General features: G+C 39.4%; 1 protein-coding gene across 5 annotated transcripts in view; it reads right to left on the bottom strand.

The window, feature by feature from the left end:
* Positions 1 to 20,995, bottom strand: part of lnx1 (ligand of numb-protein X 1) — a 153,786-nt gene that overhangs the window by 50,949 nt on the left and 81,842 nt on the right. For all 5 annotated transcript variants that reach the window (XM_055636085.1, XM_055636111.1, XM_055636101.1 and 2 more), the window contains exon 3: positions 928 to 1,196. In XM_055636085.1, the coding sequence (XP_055492060.1) occupies positions 928 to 1,196 (269 nt within the window). The remainder of the gene's footprint in view (positions 1 to 927; positions 1,197 to 20,995) is intronic.

Genomic DNA, 20,995 nt, shown 5'->3' with positions numbered 1-20,995 from the left:
GCCTCTGTGCTTATTGTGTAAATCACAAATTTATACAGTTTACTTACACTGCGGACATTGGTATTTTAATTAACCACCGACTGACAAGTACATTTTGAAATAATGACTGTGTAAGATATTGAAAATAACATATTGTCGTTTAGGCTTTCCTCTGCTGCAACCATGGTTCAAGACGTGCCTGCAATTCTGGTATCTTGCCCAATTGACTTTTATTTGTGTGCAAACTATGTGAATGGTGGGCTCTCAACAGAACGAGGCATGTTGGCATCCCAGTCATGGATCTTCTTGATATGGCTGCTGAGATTCTTCCTTCTAGAGATACTGCCTTTCCCGCTGAGTTACTTCAGCTTTTTGTGTCTATCTTCACAGAATAGCTATTATGCCCCTACCAATACAGTTAACTCAATGGATATTAGCACAAAAAAAAAATAGTTGGGAAGTTAACTCGCAAGACCAGAGAATAAGTATGTGATGAATGCCATAATATACTTAAGAGGAATAGGTTAACATAACAGGAATCACAATTGTATGTTGCATGTTCAAATACTGCACAAAACTTAATTGCGTGGTTCATAGTGCTTCGTCCTGTACATACCTGTATTTCTCAGGAGTTCACATACTATGTGCCAGCCACGGGATGCTGCCTATCAGCTCAGTGTTTACACAGTTGCCAAAATGCTACTTAGTTAACCCCATTTTTCAACTTTTGGCTCATGGCCCCAATGGATTGTGGCATTCCAAGCTCCCACCAAGATAGTTTTGAAATATGATGAGGATTGCTTCTCCAGAACTCTTCCCAATCATTTACTATTAGAATAAAGAAATCCAAAGTTTCGCCTCATTCCTCCTACCATCACTTCTATTTCCTTACCGTACACGTACAAATTTGTGCAATGTTTAAGTTACAGGTGCCACAGTGAGACTTACTTTTCTTGATATTATTTTTGTTGTGGGTGCTGGAATTGCTCTCCGAATGGCTGCTGTCTGAGCCCGTTTCATAGGCGTGATTTATCAGCCCCGGGTCAGTAGTTGTCAAGGCCAATGGTGCGGGCAGTTGTGGGGAAAGCACCGGCACTGCCAAGTCACCACTTTCCACAGGAACCTCCGGAACTAACTCTGCTCCACCTGTTGGGGAAAGCTCCTGAGGCTGGTCCTCTCGTTCTTTCCAGAGTCCACATTGGATCGCTCCACTACACCTAAAACATACATTCATAAACATAAAATATTAATAATAATTTGCTGTATTTGTGAGACAAACAAAAATATGATTTACTGATTTCAACCTTGCACTGTCCCATTCACCCACAGGCGTGTGTATGCTATGTGTACCTGCAGAGGTGTCCAGTGGCCTCGCCTACTCTGTGTACAATTGTAACAAAAGTTCCTTATATTTAAACCCAAACACCTTTGCATTACAGGCCAATGTGCCATTTTTTTTCATTAACTATTTGATATACCTGCCTATTAACTTTTTTTGTGATTCATGCACAAGAACACCAAGAACTTTCTGTATGTCACTCATTTGTAGTCTCTTTCCATTAAGATAATAATCTGCCTTTTGATTCCTCTACCAAAGTGCATGACTCACTCTGTTCCACCTTTAACAGGTGTGGTTGTTTTTGAACCAATTACTTGGTCTATCTATATCCCATTGCAGAATCACAAAGTCTTCAACACTATATGCATTCCACCTTTTTAGGTCATCGGCAAACTTGGAAACCTTGCATTCTGCCGCCTCTTCTAGGTCAATGATACAAATAACAAATAATTGAGGACAAAGAACTAATCTCTGCGGCGTTTATTTTCTAATCCTCCATTATTTCAACACAACGCTCTGGCTTCTTATTCATTCCCAAACTTAATCTCTTCATCATCAGCAACTTATCTGCCATAACTCATTCTGGACATGGCTTCTCAAACTCCTTTACCTGTTCTCCTCTTTAAAATGTTCCTTAAAACCTCTCTCTTGTCTTTAGATCACCTATTATCTTGTTGTATAATTTAATATCCATATCAATTAATATGTATCTTCGACTGTAACAACATGAAATATGAGATAATGGAATACGATTCTACTTAATATAAATATGCTTACCTAATCTCAATTTATTTATTTTAGTTTGGTTTATTGTTACGTGTACCGAGGCAAAGTGAAAAGCTTTTGTTGTGTGCTACCCAGTCAGTGGAAAGACAACACATGATGACAATTGAGCCATTTACAGCATATAGATACATGACAAAGCAATAACGTTTAATGCAAAGTAAAGTCAGCGAAGTATGGATAGATCTGAGATGAGTTTAAGAAAATCATTGTTAAAGCAAGAAATGTTACTGTGGGAAAAGAAACTTAAGGGTGTGGAGTGATTGTAATATTTGATTGCAGATCTGCTTCTGTGGCTAGCACGCATATAGTCACTGGATTGGGTGCCATCTTGGAAGCAAGAACGGATTAGTCAAACTCTATGTATTTCTATGTCAATGTAGCTAGAAGTAAAAACCTAATTAATATTCTCCAGAGTAATAAATAGTCAATGTGATCTGTCAATTTATATAAATATTATCAACTATCATCAATATGAAAACCAGAAAATGCTGGAAATATTTAATATTCGAGCAACTATGAGAAGAGAGACCGTCAACATTACAGGTTTGTAATTCTTCATCAGAGATCTGACGAATTTCAGGTTTCCAGCATTTGCAGTTCTTTGGATTTTCATTCATGACATGAAATTTAACTTTGTTGGTCTCTTCATAGATGCTGAGTATTTCCAACATTTTCTGTTTTCATTTCAGCTTTCTAACATTTGCAGTATTTTATGTTTCTATAAATAACCTGTTTTATTCAAACACACCAGCACCATCTTTGTCTTTTTTTATTGAAATACTTAAATATAAATGGTTATAAACTAATGTGACTTTTACACATTTCCAGTGTCAGGTATACTTCTTGGTAACCTGAGGATATAAAGACAATCATATATAATGTGACACAACTCTAAGAAAGATTTACATGAAATCACTGTAAAATGACTAATATTACTTCATTTTCTTCTCCTGCAAATAAACTCATTATTGGATCCTGTGCTTATAATGGTTTTTATTTTGGTTCTTAGTTTACATTAGTTTAGTTTAGTTTAGTGTCACCTGTACCAAGGCACAGTGAAAAGCACAGTATACTCTCAACTAGTGGAAATATCTTCTCCAAATCCACTCTATCCTGGCCTTAGTTTATTGTCACGTGTTCAGCGAAGAGCTTTTGCTGCATGCCAAACAGCCAGTGGAAAGACAATACATGATCACAATCGAGCCATTCACAGTGTTCAGGTACATGATAAGGCAATAACTGCTTGTTCTTCCCATTTTATCTACCTCACCTTCAATTGTGGAACAAGGTTTGAACATTCTCATGCTCTATTTCTAAGCCTATAACTCAAAGCACAGCTGTGTGTAACACTGGTTAATAAGTTTATGGAAAACTTTTAGTCACTTCTTTATAGAATTAGGATCCCAGCAGGAAAGAAAATGAGAATGGCGCAATGAACGGTTACTGTGTTTCAAGTTCATGGCCTTTTTCTTCAAGTACATTTCCTTTCTTGTTTTTCTGCAGAGTTCACATCAGAACTTTAACCTTCGGGCAAACTCAAATATTCAAAATGCAGCTTTTGCATAACTTGCCTTGTACACTGTTGTTTTCTATTCTTTTAGACAAGTTTCTATCAACGATAGGGATCTTGGAATGAATGGTCAATGATACCATTGACATCTTAAAGGGTATATTTTGGTATTATTGAAGATAGACATTATAAATTAAATGATATTACACACAGTATAAAAGATCAGTTTACAAGGGAGGGCTAGAGAAGACATATACAAAAATTTGAAAGCAGCAGAGCAAGTTGAGAAGTAGCGGGGCAAGTTATATTTTACACATATGATGGTGAGTGCCTGAAAGGTGCTGCGGGGGGTGGTGGTTGAAGTAGTTACATTAGTGGCATTAAAAAAAAAAACATGGATAAGCAGGGAATGGTGAGATATGGATTATGTGCAGTTAGATAAGTGATGGTCTTGGCATTATTTTTGCACAAATATTGTGGTCCGATGGGCCTGCTCTTGGCCTGTACTGTTGTGTATTCTAAGAAAGTTGTTGAACTTTGTATAAACAGAGGCAAAGAGTAAAAATGAGAAGAAATACCAAGTTTTCATTACCACTGGTCAGATTTCAGCTAGAAAATTATTAGCCAATCTGGGTCACGATTTTGAAAGTGCACCACCGTTTTGAAGCCAGTGCAAAGCAATGATCCAAGGGATTCAGGACTGCATTTCCGATGGGGGTTTTTTAACGTTTTCGAAAGTTCATCAAAATTTAATATGTTTTCTATTCACACTACAGCATGCTCTTGAATTTATTTTGTCATATGTATTTAGCATTAGCACTGACATAAGACTGTGCTAATGTGCCATAGGGAAGGAAATAAGTAGAAAACTTAAAGCAGATTGTTTCCTTTGCAATCTGCACCGAAAGGTACCCGACCCAACCCTAATCCTAACCCTCCAAAACGGAGGCGCCGAAACGGCAGCGGCGAAAAGTACCCGACCCAATCTGGGTATCACGATTTTGAAAGTGCACCACCGTTTCGAAGCCAGTGCAAAGCAATGATCCAAGGGATGCAGATCATCAGGAGAGACTGAAGTCAGGAAAGTTCTGCTTAAAACAAAGGATTTTGAGGAGATTTGATAAATCACAAAGCGTTTTGAAAGAATTAGGCCAAGCAGTATTCAGAGCCAGAAAGGTCTGTAGTTAGAAGACACAGGTTTAGTGAAAACTCTGAGACAACACGAAGGGACCAAAAAGTGTTAAGCAAGATGCAATCTGGAATATATTGGCTGCAAGGAAGCTGGTGGTATGGGTTATATTGGCTGCAAAGAATTGCTACTTTAAGGCTGCCTTAAATATAATGATTGTGTCATTTGATGATAGACAAAAATGCTGGAGAAACTCAGCGGGTGTGGCAGCATCTATGGAGCGAAGGCAATAGGCGACGTTTCGGGTCGAGACCCTTCTTCAGACATGATAAACTGCTTTTCTGGATTGCTCCTTCAGGCTTACATGTGCAGGTCTTTAAACTTTGCAATGGGCTTCAACTGAGGTCAACAAAATATATTTTCCAATCAATCAGATTCAATAATAATTTTCATAAGGAAATGGTATAAATGCTTGAAAGGGGGAAAACTAAAACTCCACAGGTTTATATGCAAGATCAGCAGTGTGGTAGTTACACAGAAAAGCTGGAGAAACTCAGCGGGTGCAGCAGCATCTATGGAGCGAAGGAAATAGGCAACGTTTCGGGCCGAAACCCTTCTTCAGACTGAAGTAATTGGTTCATTCTGTGTGGTAGTAATTGGATCATTCTGTGATTCTATTATAACGAACACCGTAATAACCAGCCTAATCATCATATTTGAATTTTAGCGGCACCTCTAGAGACTCTAAATACAAAAGCATCCAAACTTTGTCTGCTTGCTATCATTACTAACAGGATCAACACCTGCACACAATGATCATCTAATAGCAGTACAGCATTATGCCAATTCCACATCTTAGACTGTAAGCTGGGAAAGCGTCCAGAAGCTATTGAAGGTCGTGAAGATTATTAGTACAACTCCTGCCCAGCTGGCACAAAACTTACGTAGATTTTCCAGCATCAATAGGAGGTGGAATTTCCTTAGTCAGAGGGTGGTGATCTGTGGAATGGATATTTTTAAGGCGGGGATTGACAGATTCTTGGGGAATTGTCAGGGGCGGGGAAAAGTCAGGAGAATAGGGTTAAAAGGGAAAGATAGATCAGCCATGAATGAATGGGAGAGTAGGCTTGATGGCCGAATGGCCTAATTCTGCCCCTAGAACTTATGAACTTATTAGTTGCATTAGCTCAACAGTACTGGCCACATGTCTAAGGCTCTTCAAATACCAGAAAATGATTATGTTATCTGCATAAAAGCATATCATGCACATGTATATTTATCATAATGATACTTTATTAACCAAATATTATATAAATGTAATAAATATATGATTGAATGTGCCTGTGCTACACGTTTAGTTTTGTTTACTATTATTGTTCACATGTACCGAGGTACAACGAAAAGCTTTTGTTTGCGTGCTATCCAGTCAAAGAATACAATCAAACCATCTATAGGGCACAGTCATAAGATTATTTAATGTTATAGCTTAACGTTGGCCATCAACAAATTATTTTTATGTGGAAAGCTCTAATTTACTTAATTCTCTTCCTAAATAGCAGCATGGAGAAAAGCCTGTGATTTAGTAATGAGTTTAGCAAATTGCTGCTGAGATAGTGACCATGGGTTGAGTGAAAAGTGAATAGGGATCTTCAGAGAGAATGGGTGGGACCTATGATGAGCATGAAGGTGGTGTATGTTTTAACAAGCTGCGTAAGTATGAGAAGTCGGAGATACTTTGCTCTATAGACATTCCAGAGAGTGTCTACAGAGCAAAGCATTGAGGGACAGCAGCGTAGGTTCACAAGGTTAATTCCCGGGATGGCGGGACTGTCATATGTTGATAGAATGGAGCGGCTAGGCTTGTATACTCTGGAATCAAGAAGGAAGAGAGGGGATCTTATTGAAACATATAAGATTATTAAGGGTTTGGACACGCTAGAGACAGGGAACATGTTCCCGATGTTGGGGGAGTCCAGAACCAGGGGCCAGAGTTTAAAAATAAGGGGTAAGCCATTTAGAACGGAGATGAGGAAAAACGTTTTCACACAGAGGGTTGTGAATCTGTGGAATTCTCTGCCTCAGAAGGCAGTGGAGGCCAGTTGTCTGGATGCTTTAAAGAGAGAGTTAGATATAGCTCTTAACGATAGCAGAGTCAGGGATATGGGGAGAAGGCAGGAACGCGGTACTGATTGTAGATGATCAGCCATGATCACAGTGAATGGCAGTGCTGGCTCGAAGGGTCGAATGGCCTACTCCTGCACCTATTGTCTATTGTCAAATAGAACCAAGGAGATTATAGAAAACATATGGAAACAGGTCCTTCAGCCACCCGAGTGCACACTGACCTTGATCACCTGTTCATGCTAGTTCTATGTTATCCAACTTTCTTACTCACTTATTTCACAACAAAGGCAATTTTTCAGAGGTCAATTAACCTACAAACCCACGTCTTTGGGATTTCGAGATATATCCTTTTAGAATACGCAATTGGAGACCCGAAGAGATAGTGGGCAAAGATCTTGTCAGTTTTAAGGCTTTGTCTAATTTTAGATGCAACTGTGAAACCTCTTTAGTTTGGGTGCTGCAATATTCTATGGCATGGGGCATTATCTTTGAATGGCGATTGTTAGATAATCCAATAGCTTGGCAGAATCACGTGGTAATGCATAGAACGGTGATGCTCGCAGAAGAGGAACTTTGGTGAGAGTTGGGCGCATCAATGAAGAATATGGTTTATAATGTTGCTTAAGGTAGGAGCATTTTATGAAACCCAAGGATTGCAGCTTTGACTGAGGGTACAGTGGGTGTTGCATGCACGTTGATTGTAGGGCAGTAGGTAAAGCAAACACTACACCATAATGGAAGAGAGATGGTTGAAAGAATGATCAAACTCACACATAGTGATTAGAATCCATAGTCTTGTATTAGCAACTCTGCAGAGGAGACACAACGGTGCTTTCTTATAAGTATGCTTACTACGAGTCTACCAGAGAGAGAGAGCTCTAATAAGCCTGTGGGCGGAGCCGCAGTATGAGTGACATTAATCTACAGAGACTTGGATGGAAAATGCTGACAATGCAAAATGGCCCCAGAGAGGCCACCTTACAAAGGAGATAGAGGGTAGAAGAGGACACTAATCTACATCCTCCCTCTTAAAGAATTAAAAGCAAATGCAAAACTACTGCGTACTACTATGAATTAAATACAAGGTATACTACAGATTATACGTAGTATATAACAATAAACTGGAGGAAGTTCAACCATAGACCGGCTACTTTGCGGTGGGCTTACAAACACGACCAGCACGTGTACGATATAGTTCGTCCTTCACCAGGGACACAGCGATTGAAACGGCATTCCCGGGGACGAAACAGGAGACTTCGGCACAGGTGGAGGCGGCGCAGCCATCGGCAAAGTAACAGTATCAGAAACAGGTTGTCGTGCTGGTGCAGTCGGGCCAATGCTGCTGGATGTGGATGGAAGTGTACTTGTGCGGTCAGGATAGTACGGAGGTAGTGCTGGCTCATTCACAGGCAGGAAATGTTGCCTATTACGTCTGTGGGTGCCGCCATCGGCATTGACCAAGTATGAACGTGTCTCGGAGGCAGTTCCAGAAATTACGCCGATGCGGTCATGACCTTGGTCGGTTTGCAGACGCACCACCTGTCCCTCGGCTAGTGGTGGAAGTGGTCTGCTCGTTTTGTTGTACCACCTTTTCTGAATGTCGCGCTTTTGCTGTAGTCTGGACTGGACCTCTGATGGTGAGACTACTTGCAGAACTAGTGCGTGATTCGCCACAGGCAGTGTGGCTCGGGTCTGCTTTGACATCAGACGCTGAGCGGGTGAACCCATGATAGGGTCGCGGGAGATGTTGCGCAGGTTAAGCAGGTCCAGGTTCACATCTGATTTTGCTCTGTGGGATCGTTCCATTAACTGTTTGGCACTCCTGACGGCACGTTCAGCCAGCCCATTCAACTGTACTCAGGGCTGTTGGTGATGTGACTAAAACCCCAGTGTGCAGCAAAGTCTTTGAAGTACCGGCTGGTAAATTGACTGTCATTGTCAGATAGTAGTTGACATGGAGCTCCGTGGTCTGAGAAATAGCGAGGCAGCTTTTGAACTACCCCATGAGAAGTGGGGCTACTAAGAAGATCGATTTCAAACCAACCAGAATACTAGTCAACAAGAATTAGGTACTGCTTGCCATGCCACTCAAATATGTCAGTTGCCATCCAATTGGAGGCGTGGGTTCGTATCCCACTTCTGACACCATGTTGCAAGAATGATCAAACTCACACATAGTGATTAGAATCCATAATCTTTTATCAGCAACTCTGCAGAGGAAACACAATGTTGCTTTCGTATAAGCGTGCTTACTACAAGTCTACCAGAGAGAGAGAGAGAACTCTAATAAGCCTGTGGGCAGAGCCACAGTATGAGTGATACTAATCTACAGAGACTTGGGTGGAAAATGCTGGCAATGCAAAAACCCAGAGAGGCCATCTTACAAAGGAGTTAGAACATAGAACATCACCGGAACAGATCGTTCCGCCCACAATGTCTGTGCTCAACATGATGCCCAACCAACTTTTATCTGTGGAAACAAGGAACAGCTGATGCTGGTTTGCTAAAAAAGACACAAAGTGCTGGAGAAACTCAGCAGGTCAGGCAGCATCGCTGGAGAACATAGATAGTTGTTCTTTTGAGTCAGGACCCCTCTTCAGACTTCAGTCACTGACACATCATCCAGTGTGCAAAATACTTGCCCCGCACATCTCTTTTAAACTTTGGCCCTCTCACCTTAAAGCTACGCTCTCTAGTATAAATGTCCACCCTATGTATCCCTTTCATAATTTTATATACTTCTATCACATCTCCCCACAACCTCTGGATTCCAGAGAAACCAATCCAAGACTGTCCAAACTGTCCCTGTAACTAATACCCCCAAATCCAGGCATAATTCTCGTAAACCTGCTCTACACACTTTGTAAACCATCCACATTCTGCCTGTAAGGGGGCGACCAGAACTGCATATAATATTCCAAAATGCAGTATAACCGAAGTAGTGTAAAGCTGCTTCATAGATTCCCGACTCTTATACTCCAACCATTGAAGACAAGCATAACATATGCTTCTTTATCAATCTATCTACTTATGCTGTCACTTTCAGGGAGTTTATGAATTTGGGATGATGGAAGTGAAGTAGTATATAGGGTACTGTAGCAAGAGCATTTCAATCATGTTTTGTGCGGTTCTGCTGTGGAGAGATGACGAAATTCATCATTGATTTCATGGTAGCTGCATAACATTTGGTCGATTGAAGAAAAGGATGATGAATATCACTGCATTCTTATATTCTTTCGAGTCCTGGACAGCAGATATCTCAAGGCAATGGAAAAGCACCATCAACTCTATTGTTGTACAATCCCCCTAATTCTCTGGAAGGCCAAGCAAATCAACATCAGGCCCATTCTTAGTTACGTGTGTGACCAAAAATATGAGAATTTGTGGAATTCATCTCTTCTAATTAACCATATAACCATATAACAATTACAGCACGGAAACAGGCCATCTCGACCCTTCTAGTCCGTGCCGAACACATATTCTCCCCTAGTCCCATATACCTCCGCTCAGACCATAACCTTCCATTCCCTTCCCGTCCATATAACTATCCAATTTATTGTTAAATGATAAAAACGAACCTGCCTCCACCACCTTCTGAATTCTGTATAATAGTATAATTATTCTGAAGTATAATTATTCTGAAGGTGGTGGTAATTCTAAAAGCATTACAGGTATATTGTTTTGTACTGCATATATGATTCATATTTTTTTCGGTTTATCAAGTGAAATCTTTATATGTTATGCTGACAATGTTTGTTTAGGGTAAGAGGTCAAATATTATTGGTCACATGTGTGACATTTTAGTTCACTTTCCAAAGAATGGGCCATCAACATTCTTTCCCAGTCCAATACACTCAGTATTATGGCCTAATCACTCTCTATTGGCTATGTAACCAGGCACATCATCTGCATACCCAACACTGTAGTTGTGAAACAAGGATTCCATTATAAACTCTCTCATCTCCCATGTGGACAGAGGAAAAGATTTAAGGGTGTGCTGAAAGCTTCCCTTAAGAAATGCAACATCCCCACTGACTGCAGGGGAGCTGTGTACCATGACTGCCTGGATGCAATGATGGATGCTCAATTCACTGGCCCATGAGCAGCCAGCCGGAAGGGCTGTGAGCGATGATGGTTGGATTCTGTGCACTGGAAACCATCAAGAGGAGGAGGGTGGGGACATTAGTTCCCATGATGTGAAAGGCCAAGCAGTGGAGAGATCCAGTAGCTACGGGGAAAGCTGTGATGTGAAGCAGACTGAGCATGAAGGTAACATTTTAAAATAAAAATCCAAATATTGTGTAAGTATTGTTAGTTGACAGGCTATTGATCCATTATAAACAAACAATGCTACATTACATATACCTTATTCTCAGTACTGCAGAGTTTTAAATAGCTCTTTAGTAGAAGATATGAGATTTACCAAATATAAATCTGATTATCGGAACATTTATTGGGTTTATCAGTTTCAGGAGTACATTTGTGGAACATCTTAGAATCCAGTGGTGCTGATTGTGCACTGTAAATAGGTATTTCTTTTTATATTATATGTAAATAGTTAATTGATAAAATAAATTATATATATATATATAAATAGTTATTGTTGAAGGAGGTTCGTTTTTTTTGGTGGAAAATGTTGAGTGTGTTTATACTCTAAGAACTGTGTACACCATGCAGCATGATAGATTGTTAGTCTCAGCCACTGTTCATTGCGTGTACTTAGTCATCAATAAAGGATGTTTGGATAGAACTCATCCTGTTTACATGGCTTCTGAACAGCAATCCAGAGAAGAACCTGCAGATGCTACTATTTTTAATGGTCACATTGGTGGTAGAGTACAGCAAAAAACACAGTTGCCGGGCTCACGTGTGGTTTTGGTGTCAACATGAAACTCTGACTTTGTGTGGGATGGTATGAACAATTAGTTCAAATTATCACAGAGCCGAGCCCCATTTTGAGGTCAAAACTGCTCAACTGATTTTACGAACCTTAGAATCAGTAGGTAACAATTCAAATAAAAGTTCTAAAACAGACTAATTTCACAGCACTAACCCATTCCTTGTCCAGTTCTAATGCAATAGCTAAATTGCATTAAAGAAACATGTAAAAACACAGCATTGACTGAATATTCCAACAATAGTGAACGGTCAAGAAAATGGATGTAACAGAAACAAAAGGAACTGGAGGTGGAATTGAAAAAAAAGATTCAGCACAGACATGTACACATTATGTAGAGTGAATGAATGGTAATTTAGTCTGCTTATAAAAAGAGAAAGGAATAAAAGGCATGAGGAGAATAGGGAAAGAAAAGGCACAGGCATTGGATAGTTATATGGACGGGAAGGGAATGGAAGGTTATGGTCTGAGCGCAGGTATATGGGACTAGGGGAGAATATGTGTTCGGCACGGACTAGAAGGGTCGAGATGGCCTGTTTCCGTGCTGTAAATTGTTATATGGTTATATGGTTATTCACAGATGATGTAGAGTGAGCTCCCAATGTCCTCAGTGCGGCCTGGCTCCAGTCCAGTTCTCTAGCTGTTTACAAGCCTTATTATCCTCCATCCAAACAATGTTCTATATTAATTTTTGTTAGTCCAGTTATTAAAACAAGTTTACAAATATCCAATCTAAAATGCTATCACAGTTCTTCAACATCAGTGCCCAGAAATTATTTATAGGACTGCACCTGAATAAGCTGGTCAGTGTTTGCCTAATTCCATTGCTGATGTAGTGTTTTCTTTGGCCTTGAAATGCAGCTGCGTATGCTTAAATAATACAAGATGCAATATAATGCTACAGAAGGTTTTATCTTGCGTTCTTTATATCTCACAAAATTAGTTATAAAAGTAATTATGCTGCCGGCCGAACAAAATGTGGTTCAGTAATCGTCAATGACTATTATTCAATTCCAGAAAAGTGGATTGGGAGGCCAGATAAAACTTCAATGTGGATCTACTGCAGTATTTTCCCTTAGTGCCAAAATGCACAGAGGCCATAAATTTGGTCGTCACAACATGGTAAAGGTCCTGCTCCTTGGTGCAGTAGCTTTATTAAAAGCAGAGGGGATCTCATCAATGAAGGCAAAACATTCAAGCTTCCAATCTCTGCTTCCCCACCCCCACCCCTTCAGGCCAAGTAAAATTTGTCTTTACCAACTTCAAAAACAATGGAAAGTACAGTGTTGTACCACTCAGCCTCCTTAATGATTCTTCTAGCATGCGACTTGTCTTTCTGTATCCTAAGCACCTGATCTATTTCTCCAGCTTAAAATAACATTAAAGGTATCTCATTTTCACTGATCCTCTCAGCCCAGCTGATCTTCTGACTTCACGATGATTCCCATATTTTAGGTAGGCTCCCAATCTCTGTTGGACTGCTATTATGAATAGAGTGAATGAGTTATTCAGCACAGTATCTCAGTGGTCTATCACTGGGCAAGAGAGATGGCTGCTATTAGATGGCTGGTGAAAGATTCTGTGTAAGGCATTCCCCGCACTTTGTCACCAGGAACAATGAATGCACACTGAAGATGGATCTCGACCCTACACGTCACTTATTTCATTTCTCCAGAGATGCTGCCTGACCTGTTGATCTGCTACAGCATCTTGTGCCTATTTTCAATGCAAACCCTCCCATCCTCGCCATTTAACTTAATTGGGGGCTTAACAGCTATTCTTTACACCGACTGTTAGCATTTAAAAATGCATAAAAATTAAAAAAGTCACTGAGCAAATCTATAATCTTTCCCATTTACAATTCTCTGTGTGGGCGGCAGGAGAGATGGTGGTTTGGGGAGGAAATGTAGGGAGGGACTGTGGAGGTGGCAGACATCCTTTGGGAACAGACTGATGATTTGACATCCAATCTGGTTCTGCTCGTGATAGGAATAATGCATTGATCCCGTCTAATGTACCTGAAATAAAATTCTGCAGAAATTACCAGTGTTCATTTTGTTATTTTCGAACAACTCCATCAGATGCCTGCAAAATGTGCATTTTTAAAACAAATACCCATTTTTTCCTAAGTTCCTATTTATTCCGATTATTCTAATTCTTTCCAAAGTCTCTTTTATTGAATTCTAAACGGTTAGGGCTGATATAGATGAGGCTAGATCCAAGCCAAATCCTTGTCCAGAAAATGAAATGGTGTTGTGTTTTGTTTAGTATTGAATGTTCATAGTAGTGCATACTCACACCTCCACAGTCTCTCCCTACATTCCCTCCCCAAACCACCAGCTCTCCTGCCACCCACACTATTTCCTGGAGAATTGTAAATGGGAAAGATTATAGATTTGTTCAGTGACTTTTTTGATTTTGATGCATTTTTAAGAAGCGTCTCGATCTGAAAAGTCGCCTACTCCTTTTCTCCATAGATGCTGCCTCACCCGCTGAGTTTCTCCAGCAGTTTTTGTCTACTTCAGACTAATAGAACTCATTTCCGTTCATATAGTGAATATTGTTTGCAGAAAATACAAATAGGATCTGAACAAGCTCTTGGTATTTTACAAATCATGACCAACAATTGGCATGTTTGAAGACTTTTTGAGATTTTGTTTTATTGAAGTGGCAGAAATGTTTATTGGAGTTGTTTTTGGCCCTCTGGGTGATTAAATGGCTGCTTTGGTTGCTGGTGGTATGCCAAATGTTATTTGTAGACACAATGCTTATTAGAATTATAACTCCTCTAATAGACAAATATTGATTCTGATATTTAAAATATCGGACATGGAACACCTACGCAACCTTATGATACTATGGCTCCATTTGAACTTAACTATACACACATTCTCACAAAGAGAGCCTCAAATCAGGGATAGGAGACTTTTGCAAAAAGTTCTGAAATAGAATTTCTGATCCAATTTTATTATATATTCAATTTAATTTTTTTTTTTAAGAAAGAAGTTACCTTGGACAGGTTATTTCACAGACGCTTCTAAAACTGAACTAGTGTAATGCATGAGGTCTTGAAACTGATCTACAATCTTGATGAGGTTAGAGGAAAATATAGCAGTCTCACCAGAGGGGGAAAAAGTGGTGTCTGAAGCTGCATTCAGTAAAAAGGCGTGAGGCAGCCATTTATAGTGTAACATCTGCAGTTGCTGGCATTGATTTGTGTAAGACTACCAGGCTTTTGGTTCCACAATCAACAATAGAATGCAGGAATGAATTTGTGGGCCTCCTTAAAAAGTTTAGAAACTATTCTTCAAGCAGCCAGAATTGAAGGCTGCATGCCTGTTATTTTTTTAAACCTGATGTTAACTAGCCTTATTCACATTTTGAACTTTAGTTTCATGAATTTCCCATTTATTTTCCCGAGAAAAACTTAGCATCTGGTCACTGAATGTCAATGGTAACTAATTTTTAGTGCACATTTAATTTAATTAGAATGGTTGAAGCTTTTGTTGGATCATAGTATAGGATCTGCACCTTCTCAAGTTCCCATGTCTGCTCATTGTGAACCACACTAACTTGGTGGGAGAGAAGAAAAACATTATGGACTCAACTCTTCAGGGTTCACAAAAAGTAATACATGAACAAATAAATGTTTTATTGGGCAATTACACAAATGACCAATAGTTCAATTTTATTTCAATGCAAACACAGAACAGATTATTTTTCAATCCAATCAGTTTCTCCCCTGACCCAGAGCCAGATTTGCTTTGATGTATACAAAAATCAGAAAATTTTATTTTAAATTGGATCATTATGCAAATGCAAGGCTGAAATCACTTCATGTTTCGTACGGTTCCTAATTTTCTCAAATAAAATTGATGCAAGTATTGTTTGTTTTCACTAAAACTTCAAGTCAGAGTGTGTTGCAAAAGCTGAAAATTCAACCGGTGATTCAGCCACAGTAATGTAGTAACTAACAATGGTTCTTAGACAGTCATGCATTCTTTACAATAGATTTAAAAACATCAAAATATTAAAACATTAATGCTCATGCATTAATCAAGCTGAAATGATGATCCAGTATGTCACAGCCTTCAAAGATGACTACATTTTCGACATCACCCAACAATCTTCAAATATGACAATTCATTGGTGACGCAAAAAAGCTGGAGAAACTCAGCGTGTGCAGCAGCATCTATGGAGCGAAGGAAATAGGCAACGTTTCGGGCCGAAACCCTTCTTCAGACTGAGACAATTCATTTAATTGGTAAGGACATCAGGTCCAGTGATATGTAAGTTTAGTTTAAATTTAAAGACTGTCAGTTCTGTTTAACAGCAGCATCCTTAACATGATCCCAAGGGAAGGGGTAGGAAGGTGTGACCGAGCGAGAGAGAGAGGTCAAAATGAGATCTCTACTCCTATGATTTTAAAGTGAATGCAACTTGAATCATTAGGATTTGAGCTAACGCTGCCAACAACAATAGAAAGTAGAAAATACTTTGGCAGCAAATACAGTCAGCAAATACTTGTATAGTGACCCTGCTTTAGTAATGCAATTGTTCACTCCAAGATGTCAAGGAAGAATAATTGTTCGAGCATTAATTAATCTTATTTTTAGCTTCATTAGTATGATCTAGCATTTACATTGCTAATTTGCTATCAACAAATACAATTAAATAATCAGCCACGTATTTAACTGGGAGATTTTCCTGGCTGGGAGAAATTAAAATTCAGACCAAGTAGGATGGGGCATTTATTTATTATTATAGGCCAGTACAACCTTTTAAATAGAATTATTTGCGGGTGGAGCAGTTTTGAATTGCTATTACATCTTTCTAACTAGAACTGTGCCAATTTTCCAAAGGAATCTGCTTGTATGCAGATGTCAAGTGCCACATAGCACATTATAAAGCAACACCACATGGTTTACATAATAATAAGTGATATTTAAAATGCAATACTGCATCTAGTCCAAGCAACCAAATTAATCAACTACTTAGAAAGTGCCACATTAAGCCGTTTAGATTTTACATTTTGAACATTTTTGACAGGGCTGGATTAATTGACACTGCCCTTTGGCTTTTCCGAATAGAGAGTCCTTGGTGTCCATAAGGTCAGCTAGATCATCAGGCTGTTTTCCACTTGCAATAGTGACTGCAAACAGAGGGATAATCAGTTTCATCAGCCCTGGGGTCAGACAGGTGACAATCAACTAACAATCAAAATAATAGGCTTCTCATGACTAGTTGTTTCCTGTAACCTCAGACAACTGGTGCAGTTCTTAAAATGGTTTCAGATTCCCAGTTTTACAGACATCCGACACATTCCCCTTCGACCGCAACTGCATAAAACTGAATAGAACAGGCCAGATCAATTGCATTTTGTTCAGAGTGTTTTGTCAAGCATTACCATTTTGATTAAAGGCAGTCAAATGAAACAAAATCAAATTATTCAAAACCATTGTATGCAAATTAATGTTTTGAAGTAAGTATGTTTCTATCCCCACATGAAGATTAAGATCAAACTATTCCAAGAAGGAGGAACATCCAAACTGCTTCAACTGAAATAAGAGGTGCTATTAACATGGGTACACAAAAATGCTGGAGAAACTCAGCGGGTGCAGCAGCATCTATGGAGCGAAGGAAATAGGCGACGTTTCGGGCAGAAACCCTTCTTCAGACTGATGCACTCTACTCCACTGCTATTAACCTGGAACTGATCACCACTCTGCACATGGATTAAGGACAAATAAAATCAGTCATTGTGCTCTTTGCAGATAACACTTATTTATTAACTCTTTTGGAAAGGAGGTCACATATATGCGCTGTGCTGTTGTTGGGAAAGGTAGGTGTATGCTGTGATGTTCACCATGTTAAGTGAGCTAACACTTTAATTGAAGGTCACATGTGGAAAATGCTGACTGAATGACAGGAACTAGGATACATGAATCTGCACTGCAATAAGGGCATCAATCTCTTTGGAGAGGAACAAATTGAGACAAGGAAACGGTGCCATTCAATGAGGTAATGATAAATTACATGAGAACCAGAAAATGATTTTTTTTCGATTAAAATAACTTACCCACGAATCCAAGTTCTCTGAAAGAGTAAAAATGTACACATTTCCTTGCATTAATTGTTTCAACCTAAATGGATTTGTCAAACTAATGAACCTGCAAATCGCAAACAACCCACCAATAAATTAACAGTTTACTTCATAAACAATCACTGAGGTATGCTGATCACTATTTTTCAGCTGCAATCAATTTTTACAGCAGTGCACTGTTGTGGTCATTTGGGAATTATGAATATTTTCCATTTTATTTACATCTTTTGTTCATAAACATATAGTGAAATCCGCGGTGATATTGGATAATAAAGAATGAAATCTGACCGTCTTCTCCCATTCCTAGAATTTTTTTTTAATCCAACCTCTTGAAACCAATGCCTAATCATGAGGCAAATATTTCTCTATATGCACTTGGAATTAATGTGTTTATGGCCATTACATCATATCTGGGCATAGAGGAAACGTTCCTGCAATGTTTGATATTAATCACACATCATTAAAATCACACTTCAGTCATACATTTAACTGGTATTTTTTAACAATACCCTTTGGGTATGCACACTGCTCAAAAGAAGCTGAGACTCATGAGCCAAACATGGACTTGGTGACCTACATTATATTTCAGAATTCATTATTTGCATTTGTTAAGTGCAAATTCCACTGATGAATGGATAATTGTATGGAAAATGTGTAAATTAGAAACATAGAAATTAGGTGCAGGAGTAGGCCATTCGGCCCTTTGAGCCTGCACCGCCATTCAATATGATCATGGCTGATCATCCAACTCAGTATCCCGTACCTGCCTTCTCTCCATACCCTCTGATCCCCTTAGCCACAAGGGCCACATCTAACTCCCTCTTAACTATAGCCACTGAACTGGCCTCAACTACCCTCTGTGGCAGAGAGTTTCAGAGATTCACCACTCTCTGTGTGAAAAAAGTTCTTCTCATCTCGGTTTTAAAGGATTTCCCCCTTATCCTTAAGCTGTGACCCCTTGTCCTGGACTTCCCTATCATCGGGAACAATCTTCCTGCATCTAGCCTGTCCAACCCCTTAAGAATTTTGTAAGTTTCTATAAGATCCCCTCTCAATCTCCTAAATTCTAGAGAGTATAAACCAAGTCTATCCAGTCTTTCTTCATAAGACAGTCCTGACATCCCAGGAATCAGTCTGGTGAACCATCTCTGCACTCCCTCTATGGCAATAATGTCCTTCCTCAGATTTGGAGACCAAAACTGTACGCAATACTCCAGGTGTGGTCTCACCAAGACCCTGTACAACTGCAGTAGAACCTCCCTGCTCCTATACTCAAATCCCAACTAAAAATTAAATGTTTTTGACGAAAGGGCCAAAACAATGGGGAGGGCGGTCAATAAAATTAGTGAGGCATTAAAATATTTGGGAGAAGATGTCAGAAACAGATGAAGTGTGGACAAGATTTAAAATAGATACTGCTTAATAAAGCAACATTCCTCATGACTTGAACCATTTCTATTTACTTAGAAAACATTGAAAAGAGCCACAATTTATGGCACCAACTTCCTAAATTTGGAATCTTCAGAAGATGTAAAGGCAAATCTGGAGCAATGACCAACAACCTCCATTTTTTATACATATATACATTTAATATGAAATAAAACTGAGAAATATGGAGTTTTACAGAATGTGTACTAGTGACTAGTGACTAGTTAATTAATGACTAGTGTCACAAACAAAACAAAAATTAAGAACTTAAAAAAGCATAGATAACACTTGGATTTTTCTTATTTCCTAATAAAATTCAATTTATTGCAAATAAGAGTAGAGGAGGAAATAATTTTGGATTTCTCTTTTCAATTCAACCATAGTATGTTTTCACCCCGTACAATTATCAATTCAAACAATTACCTCTGGAATTTTTTCCAAAGGATTTAGGTACAGAGGATGGTTGCAAAGTGAGTAGGGACCCGTAGCATCAAAATGTTATTCTTCATGAGGTCCGGGGTATTATGCTGATATGAATATGTCTTGCCGGCTACTCAACACTCTACTGTGCAGTAAGGAGAAGAAACAAGTAGACTGTGGGCCTGGGTTGATGATGGGAGGATTATAGTGGAGTGGTGTAGTTGTGGGAGAAGGTTGAGACGGCAGTTAGAGTCAGATTGGGTGGGGTGAAGGATCCAGGTCAAGTCTGATGTTGGGTAGTATGGGTAGCAGTGGAAGGAGAAGATAAGGGTCCAGAGAGGGACGCAGCTTCACAGTGCTGTAGCTGGTAGAGCTGCTAGATCACAGTGTAAGTGCCTTGGCTTCAATTCTGATCTCTGGTGCTCTGCGTGGAGCTCACATGTTTTCCCTGTTGCCACATGGGAGAACATGGGTGATCTGGTTCCCTCCCATATCCCAAATGTGCTGGTTGGAACATTAATTGACAAGTAAATTGTCACTAATGTGTAGAGGAATGGTAGAACATAAGGGGGGGGGGGGGGGTTAATGGGAATTTTGGGATAATAGTATGCTGATAGAACAACATGATAGAAACATAGAAAATAGGTGCAGGAGTAGGCCAATCGGCCCTTCGAGCCTGCACCGCCATTCAATATGATCATGGCTGATCATCCAACTTAGTATCCCATCCCTGCCTTCTCTCCATACCCCCTGATCCCTTTAGCCACAAGGGCCACATCTAACTCCCTCTTAAATATAAACAATGAACTGGCCTCAACTACCTTCTGTGGCAGAGAATTCCTCAGATTCCACAGATAGATTGCAAGAAGGTAATTGCTGGGAGTAGTGGATTTTAGCAAGGAATTTGATAAAATCCACCATGGTAGGCTGATCCAGAACATTCAGATGCACGATACTGACAGTGATTTGATTGTATGAATTCAGAACTGGCCCGCTGAATGGCCTCTTCTTATGCTATATTAATCTATGTGCTAGGTCCATATTAATGTAGTTCTAATTGAGCAATTAGCATATCATTTCCCACAAGCAGCGTAATATATTCATGTTAAATTATAAAGCCAGTAGCCTTGGGACAGATTTCTCATTATCATTTCATTCACCTTCCTTATCTTGGTCCAAATCCACAATTTTTAAATCACAATTTTACAAAAATCAGCCGCTGTCTTCATTGCATTCATATAAGCCCCACTCCTCCTTTTCACTTTGATACTGCTTATTCT

Source organism: Leucoraja erinacea, chromosome 1, assembly GCF_028641065.1.
Source record: "Leucoraja erinacea ecotype New England chromosome 1, Leri_hhj_1, whole genome shotgun sequence".
In the NCBI taxonomy this organism is placed as follows: domain Eukaryota; kingdom Metazoa; phylum Chordata; class Chondrichthyes; order Rajiformes; family Rajidae; genus Leucoraja; species Leucoraja erinaceus.
This window is presented reverse-complemented; position numbering and strand designations above follow the sequence as displayed.